Below are 8,293 nucleotides of genomic sequence, written 5' to 3'. Positions count from 1 at the left end.
ATCAACAGTCGAAATTATAAACTATATTATGGACTGGGAAGTGGGAACAGAACATTAATAAATGCCATCTTAAATCAATATATACCAATTTATTCTTGAATAACTCTTTCCATTTGTGTAAACTGCATAACATTTTGTGAGGACCACTTTTACAGAATCCCTGCAACATATATAAAACAGCCAACAAAGCTATAAAGAACCAACACCAACTACTAGTACCTGGTCCTGGAGAGAGAGAGATAGTTACCAACAAAGTAGGGTCATTTCTTTCTCTCCCTCACTTTTACAAAATAAACTTACTAAGGAGGTGCCATGGTGACTTCTGGTACACACGTACATGCAAGTGATGAGAAGTTGACAGATCGCAGAGAAAAGAGTTTACCCAAAATTTGACATGTGTACAGTGTTCTATAATATGTATTAGCCGAGCTTTGTAGTGTGTCTTTGTGTTAGAGTCAAAGGCTCATCTCCAAATTCTTCTCCTCAAATTTCTTCTATATTAAGAAATATAAGCAACAAGTGTTAGAGTTGAATCCCCATCTCCTAATTCTTCTCCTCAAATTTCCTTCTATGTTAAGAAATATAAGTTACGTGTGTAAGAGTTGAGTCATCATCGCTAGATTTTTCTCCTCAAATTTCTTTGTATATTAAGAAATGTAAGATATAATTACCCAAAAACCGGTCCTAGGGTTTTGTCACTTTTGTACACATGATTACTTTAAGTACATGTTTCTATTTGGTAACAGTATAAAACCGGTTCTAGGGTTTTTGTCTCAATTTTTTATACATCACTAGGATAACTAGTGTTCACCCTCTTTCCTAAACCCTAACATGTGTCTCTCTTCTCATTCTCTCACCGTGTTTTAAAGTGATTGGTTGTATGAATAATAAAATCAAGAAGTGACTATCACCTCATATTTAGATCATCTTAAACACGACCAGAAAAGTCCGCGAGCGTATTAGGACGTAGCTAGAGTACTAGTGCACTTCCAATAATCGGATATTACAAACAATTCTAAGTTTAGTTTAAAAAAATGTACTTATCATATTTTCGTTTTTAAGAGAAATTTTGATCCAAATATCTCCATCTGGAACAATTGATTTTTTTTATTTTTTAGGGAAATTGTAATACTCATAAAAATTGGAACAAAAAACAAAGACAAGAATTGATCATTGGAGTTAGGAGACAATGATATGGTATGTATTTTAGAGAGTATCTCGATAATGAAGTTAAGAAGTTCATTAACAAAAGAAATTTTATTTAATTACTAAATTAAAAACTAGTTAATGAAGAGGGATACACAATAGGTCATATATGCATGCTTCTTTAGGTGTCAAGCTTGAATAACCGAGCTGAGCTCAAGCCTAATTCAAGGTGTTTCGTAAAAAAATTGAGTTGCTCACGAGCTGAGCTCAAGCCTACTTCAAACTTGGCTTGTTTCTTAATTGAGCTGTACTATGCTTGGCTCGATTCTTTCACGAGCTGAGCTTTGACGAGCCAAACATGGGCCAAACCTAATGCGAGTTCAAATTGTTTCGAGCCAATTTATAGCCCTAGTCCTTAGCATTACTTTTCACAAAAATCCATAAAATCCATCCTTAAGCATCATAACACCGCCTAACCAACATCCTGCCCAAAACTTGTTAGATTTGATCGTCAGTCTAAAGTGAGCGAAGTATCGATATAAAGAAATAATTCGAGTTTCTAAGTGAAGGTATATGGTTGTGTTATTGATCACTGCCATGTCAACTAATATGGTTAAAATTTGTTAGATTTGGACAAGATTGGTTGTGTTTGGTTAAGAGAGTTAGTAAGGGTCACTTAGTCATTAAGAAATATAGATGCTATATATATAAACTCTTGCAAGAATTCTTCATTACATTCAATAGAATAAATCAATGCATTTACTCAATAGTTTTCTTCTTCCTCAAGCTCCAGTTCTCTTTGCTTCCTCTTCAATTACTTATTCTTCATTTCTTCAAGTTATGCATAGATCATTTACAATAGTTGATTTTGTTGTGGCTTTGTGAAAAAATTTTGGACCTAGGTTCGTCTCGTACGATTTGGGGGTTTTTTTGTGCCCTAGTTCTTCAGCATCAACAATGGCAATCTAGGTTTTTTTTATGGTGTTGACGATCTTGGTGGTATTTCAGGTGAAATGTTTCAACTCTCTTTGTAGTCATGATATGTGAAGTTTGATATTTCTATGTTGCAAATCTTAGAATTTTCTTGAGGCATGAAGCCATTTATGTTTGTTTGTTGTTGGCACAAAGCCATTTCTGATTGTTTGTTGTAAGCAAAAAGCCATTCTTTGTTAAAGTTGAAGGCAAAAAGCCATTCTATTTCTAAGGCAAGGATTAATACATTGAACACATAATTTCAGACAATATAAAAAGGGGGTGATTCGATTGATCTGTATTTGTCTAAACTCATGAGGATTAAGGATCAATTACTTACTGCTGGTGAATTTGTGTCTGATAATGATTTTATTGTAGTCGCTTTATCTAGTTTTCCTAAGGAATACTCTACTATAAGGATTGTCATTCTCACAAGAGATACTTCAATTTCATTCACGGAATTTAGGGACAGTTGTTATGTGCATAGAGAGAGTTGTTTCTTTGGTGAATAGTTTGTCTCATAACTTCGCTAGTTTGTATATGCAAAGGTCTGGTGTGAATAGTTTTCCTTCTGTTATATCACAAGGGTCTTCCAGTAACTCTAAGGATGTTCCATTTACTACTGGAGAAATTGTTGCTAGAATGCCTTATGGTATTGTATATTTTGGAATGCCATTTTCTTAACAAGGGTCTTCATCATCCAGTTTTGTACCATATGGGCACACTAGTTTTTCTCCATATTCATCTAATCCTATGCCATATCCTTATAATGTTCCTATAATGTACCTGCATATCTTGGTAATCAGTATACCATTCCACAACCTTCACATCATGTGTTTCCTGATTTTCCAATGCTTATGGTTTATTGGGAAATGGTAGTGCACCAAGGCAGTTTTCAAATCAAAATTGTGGGCCTAGACCTTTCTATGGTTCAAAGTCAAATAGAAATGGAGGATATAGGCCTTCACAATTTGGTAATGGTAGAGGTCAGTCTTCTGGTGGAAAGCAAAATAGTGGAACATGACAATCATGGTCTGGGAATACTGAAGCAAGAACCAACATTGTACCTGAATGTCAAATTTGTTAAAAAAAAAGGTCATATTGCTCTTAACTATTGGAAAAAACTATTCATCCTAGCTAAGTGTGATAAGTGGTTGAATGTCAAATTTGTGGAAGAAGAGTGCATAGTGTTTTGGATTGTCATCACAAGAATAACTTTGTTTATCAAGGCACTGTACCACCTTCATCTTTGACTACTATGCAAGCTCAAGCTCCTTTGATTTTCTTACCTAATGATTCTTGGATTGTAGACACATGAACATCTCATCGTATGATAGAAGATGTGAATTCTCTTTAACAGGTTACATCATATGAAGGAAGTGATAAGATTACCTAGAAATGGGGAAGGTTTACCAGTTCAACACATTGGTTATGCAAGATTTACTCTCTCAAATTCTTTAATTTCGAGAAATGTTTTGTATATTCCAACTATTGCAGTCAATTTATTATGTGTCAAACAGTTATGTGAAGACAACTTTGTTGGTTCATACGTGGTGAACATGATTTCTTTGTGCAGAACAAGGTAACCAAAGCGAAGGTAACCAAAACGTATGAGCAGTTATGGAGGGTTGTTTTGAATTCCAACCAAGTTAATTTGAAGTGTTATAGTTACTTAAGCACACAAGCTGGTGGCTCTACATGGTCAAAAAGTGAAGAATGTAGTATGGCATCAAAGACTTGGACAACTTAACAATGAAGTACTTTATGCAATGTTCAGGCAATCAAACATAGTCAGTTCTCTTGATGATTAACGACATATGTCTTCTTACAATATTTCTGGCAAGATGCTTAGGTTACCATTTGTAGATAGGAAAATAATGTATCTTTCCATTTCAGAAAGTCCATTCTGATCTTTGGGTTCCTTCACCTACTAAGTTCATAGAAGGTTATGAATGCTATGTTAGCTTTGTGGATGAATTCACCAAATATGTATGAATATTTCTTTTAACCAATAATAAATCATAAGTATTTGATGAATTTCAGAAGTTTTATAGTTTTGTTTTAGCTCAGTTTAATGTTGGAATTAAGTGTCTTCAACTGATGGGGGAAGAGAATACATGAGTAAGAGATTTGATGATTTTTTGAAAATCAAAGGAGTAATTCATATAATTTCTTGTCCATATACTCAGCAAAATGGAATTATTGAGAGAAACATGCATGCTGTTGAGACTTCCATAACTCTTATGACCAAGATTCTAAAAGACGCTAGTCGCTAGTTGGGCGGTGGGCTAGGGTATAACACTTAGACGAGGCCCAAGCGAGTTAGTTCATTAAGACACATGGGAGTGTTGTTATTGATCATTTCCATGTCAGCTGATATGGTTAACATTTGTCAGATTTGGATAAGATTGGTTATGTTTGGTTAAGAGAGTTAGTAAGGGTTACTTAGTATTAAGAAATATAGATGCAATCTATAAAAACTCTTGCAAGAATTCTTCATTACATTCAATGGAACAAATTAGTGCATTTACTCAGTAGCTTTCTTCTTCGCCAAGCTCTGGTTCTCTTCGCTTTCTCTTCAATTAATTTTTCTTCGTTTCTTCAAGCTATGCATAGATCATGTACAGTAGTTAATAATAATGAGTCTCTAGCGGTCGAGATACCACGAAAATCCCTGCCACCTAAATGTGAAGAGTAAGAAACAATCCTGTAACTAGTGGCTTAACAATTTGAACATCTTGATTAATCACTTATTTCATGAGTTGAAGAATTTATTATGCATGAGATTATTTATTAAGGCATCTTAAATTTATGCATGCATCATGTATCAACATTCCGATCATGGTTATTACTGTTAGTACTCATTAATTATCCATTTATTAAATGGTAAGTAGTACGATAGTGAAATATTTTTAATTCTATCAAAATTGGGTAAGCATAATGGAAATTGACAATATTATTTATTCCCTTAAATAATTAGATGGCAAAAGGATAAGGGTGGATTAAAAAATATGAAAAAAGTTTGGGTATGTAACAACAGCTTTCCCCAAGTTTCACCCATCAAATAAACCAAAAAAACAAGTGAAAGGAAGCAAAGGTGCATGGTACTTTGAGAAGCCAAAGCCACTCTCAATCTTGTGGCCTTGTCAGGCTTCACTCTTAGGTGGGTCAGCCCCAATTGTACATCATCATTTAGACTCTCACCACCCTTTTATAGGCCCCACACCATCCCTCCTCACCCCCATATACATCAGACTTCCCCCCTTCCCCTCCTCCCCCTCCTCCTCCCTCTCATTTATCCTCAATTTCCCCATTTCCTCCTCCTCGTCCTCAAATTTTCTCATCATACCCAAAATAACTCCTTCTCTCTCCATTTTTTCATGGACAAGGTTGAGAGAGAGACTCAGGACTTCATGAACGTAGAGTCATTCTCTCAGCTACCCTTCATCCGCCCAGCCGCTCCACTCAACAAAGAAAAGGGCATTCGGCTCTTCGGCATAGAATTTGGCACCGACACCGCCACTGACGACTCTGAGTCCCTTGATTACACCAATGTGTCGGAAGACACAAAAAGGAACAACATCAACAACAACACCACCGCCAACAACAACAACAAAAATAATAACAACGAAAACGGAAGTGAGAGCAGCCGGAGATTCGAATGCCATTACTGCTGCCGAAACTTCCCAACCTCCCAAGCCCTTGGGGGACACCAGAACGCGCACAAGAGAGAGCGCCAGCACGCGAAACGCGAGCACCTCCAGTCGGCCATGGTGCATGCCGGAGGCCTATCTCATGACGCACACCACGTGTACGGCTTGCTGAACTACACAAGACTTGGCTCCTCAGCTCTTCATCATCCATCATGGAATATTACTAACTCTAGCTCTAGTATAACTAGTGCTCATCATCATCAGCAGCATCCTCATGCTAGGTTTTATGGAAGCTCTGGTAGTACGTATGGCACACAATCTGCTCCAATAAATGGGAGCCCCTTGGCCTTGTGGCGGATCCCAGCCGTTCAAGGTGCTAACCCTAGTTTCAATCGTGACCGTTCAATGAATTTGGTCTCCGGCGGGGAGGAAATGATGGTGTCCGGGTTCGGTAGTGGGCCGTCCGGTGGTCATCAAGGGCGGTACCTGTATGACTCGTCGATGGCTAGCGTGCAAGATCATGTGAGTTTGGACCTTCATTTGTAATAACATATATATAGTTATTTTAATAATTGATTACTTAATTAATTACTACTATTTTTAGAGAAAGAGAATTTGAGTGTTGAAATTAATTCTCATGATGATGATGGTGGAAGAGAAGTTTTAATTGTATAATCTTTTGATTAATGCAAATGAGGCCAATTTTAGTCACAATTTTTAGTGGGATTCACTTTGCAAATGATGAAATTATGTTACTGAATTTGACCAATCTATGCATGGAGAATTTTTATGAGCGTCTGGAACACTTATTAAACAGGAACCCGTACTGTTCTTGATTCTGAAAGCAAAACTACTGTCACGAGAAAGAAAAAAAAGCAGCTATTTTTGGGATGTGGGATGTAAATTTCTCTTTTAATTTGTTCAAAGAAATTAAAACAAAATAGTAGCAGCACACTAATAAGTTTGGTTCTCAGCAATTTCTGTCCCCTCCTTGAGCGTTTTAACTTTTCTGCCACACGTGTGAGGAATATATGGTATCAGTTAGGGGGTGCATGGGCTTTTGTAGATACACACATGTGCAACGATGCATTTGTTTGTTAGTCTAGACGGGTGGGGTGATGAGAGAGGTGAAATTTTATTCAGTGTAAGTGCGATCAGGTGATAAGGTTTGATGAATAGTGTTCAACTTCTGCCTCAAAATATGCAGAAAGAAAATGATATATCCATAGAATTTGCAGATGGCATTGCTTTTTGCAGCTACTTAAAAGTAAATTTTTGCTCACTATCCTGAAGCAGGAATAGTATTCACCGGTTTATTTATTATAGTTAGATAAATTTAAATTTTGAAATTTGTGTCTATCTATTACATAGATTTTGAATTTAAACTCATCTTACAATGATAAATATGATAGTTAACATCAATATTTCCTTAAGGTAATGAGCATCACAGTCTCTTAAAGATTGTGTGAAAAAATATTCCCACACTTTAATATCCATTTTCTTGCTTATTTTCAGTGCAATTGATTTGAGAGAGAGAGACATTTATCTCTGTGCATGATGTGAGCCCATCAAAGTTTAATTGTATCTTGTTTTCTTAATGATTGAGGGGGAACCTCCCTATTCGCGACACCAATGGCTGAGCAGACAAAGGGGCAATGTGAAGGCCACTAATTTTACTTTTTTGGTTTTTTTTTTTTCCCTTCTAGATTATTGATATTTAAATTTCTAGTTTGTTATTTTGCATTCTAAATTTAAAATTTATTATTATCTTAAAAAACGCTTTAAAAGAGTGCAATACGACAATTTGGAAGGGTGAATAATATATATGGAGTATCTGCACTGTATACACACACATACTTGGTCTAATTTTGTTCATGTGAGATTATGAACTTGTGGGACCTAAGGGGTTGATTATATAAGCAACAGTTTGAAATGTGGTTTCTGATGGGGAAAAAGAGCTAGCCAGCCTGAAGAAAAATCAGGATACAGTATGATATAGTAGTACTGAATGAGATTATGATCATGAATCGGGGTCATTTCAAACATAAAGCAATAACATGATAGGCTAGTGATGTATATACTAAGTTTAGGATGGTCTACACCTAGGAATCAAACATGGGTCACTTCTCTGTGCCTTATTAGAATCACAGTTTTCATCATTCAAAGGCAGCAGTACCAAAACTTTCATGACTTTAAAATGGCAAACCCAATCCTTGGAAAAAGCATGTGTCCCCCTTAGCTCTCTATGTAAGACCTTGAAGCAACCCTAACTATAAATTATCAAGATGGTAGTTTAGACTCCTATCTTTCTTTCCCCCCTCTTTTGTACCTTTGCTTTAATTTTATGTTCGAGAGAGAGGAGATTTTTTATGGATGCTGAAAACACAAATTACCTAGTGTTTCATTTTTATGTGTTATGAGAATGATGAATGACATGGTTGATATGTTCCACTTTCATAGTATATATTAGTGAAAAACAATTATACGTCTTATAATTTAAATAGAATAATAATATCACGAGT

The 8,293-nt window shown here is 35.9% G+C and overlaps 1 protein-coding gene and 1 long non-coding RNA gene across 2 annotated transcripts; both read left to right on the top strand.

Moving 5' to 3' along the window:
• The first annotated feature begins 1,929 nt into the window (after nucleotides 1-1,929).
• LOC126592055 (uncharacterized) lies at nucleotides 1,930-4,155 on the top strand. The gene is made up of 2 exons (XR_007612591.1): nucleotides 1,930-2,154; nucleotides 3,695-4,155. It is a non-coding gene; the product is annotated as an uncharacterized LOC126592055 (long non-coding RNA).
• Nucleotides 4,156-5,381: 1,226 nt separating this feature from the next.
• On the top strand, nucleotides 5,382-6,485 carry LOC126592436 (zinc finger protein 8-like). The gene has a single exon (XM_050258119.1). It carries the CDS (start codon nucleotides 5,499-5,501, stop codon nucleotides 6,315-6,317), a length of 819 nt encoding a protein of 272 aa, XP_050114076.1. The 5' UTR covers nucleotides 5,382-5,498; the 3' UTR covers nucleotides 6,318-6,485.
• Nucleotides 6,486-8,293: the final 1,808 nt, after the last annotated feature.

The sequence above is a fragment of the Malus sylvestris genome, chromosome 12 (genome assembly GCF_916048215.2).
Source record: "Malus sylvestris chromosome 12, drMalSylv7.2, whole genome shotgun sequence".
In the NCBI taxonomy this organism is placed as follows: Eukaryota; Viridiplantae; Streptophyta; class Magnoliopsida; order Rosales; family Rosaceae; genus Malus; species Malus sylvestris.
The sequence above is the reverse complement of the archived record's forward strand: the minus strand, read 5'-3'. Positions and strand labels throughout refer to the sequence as shown.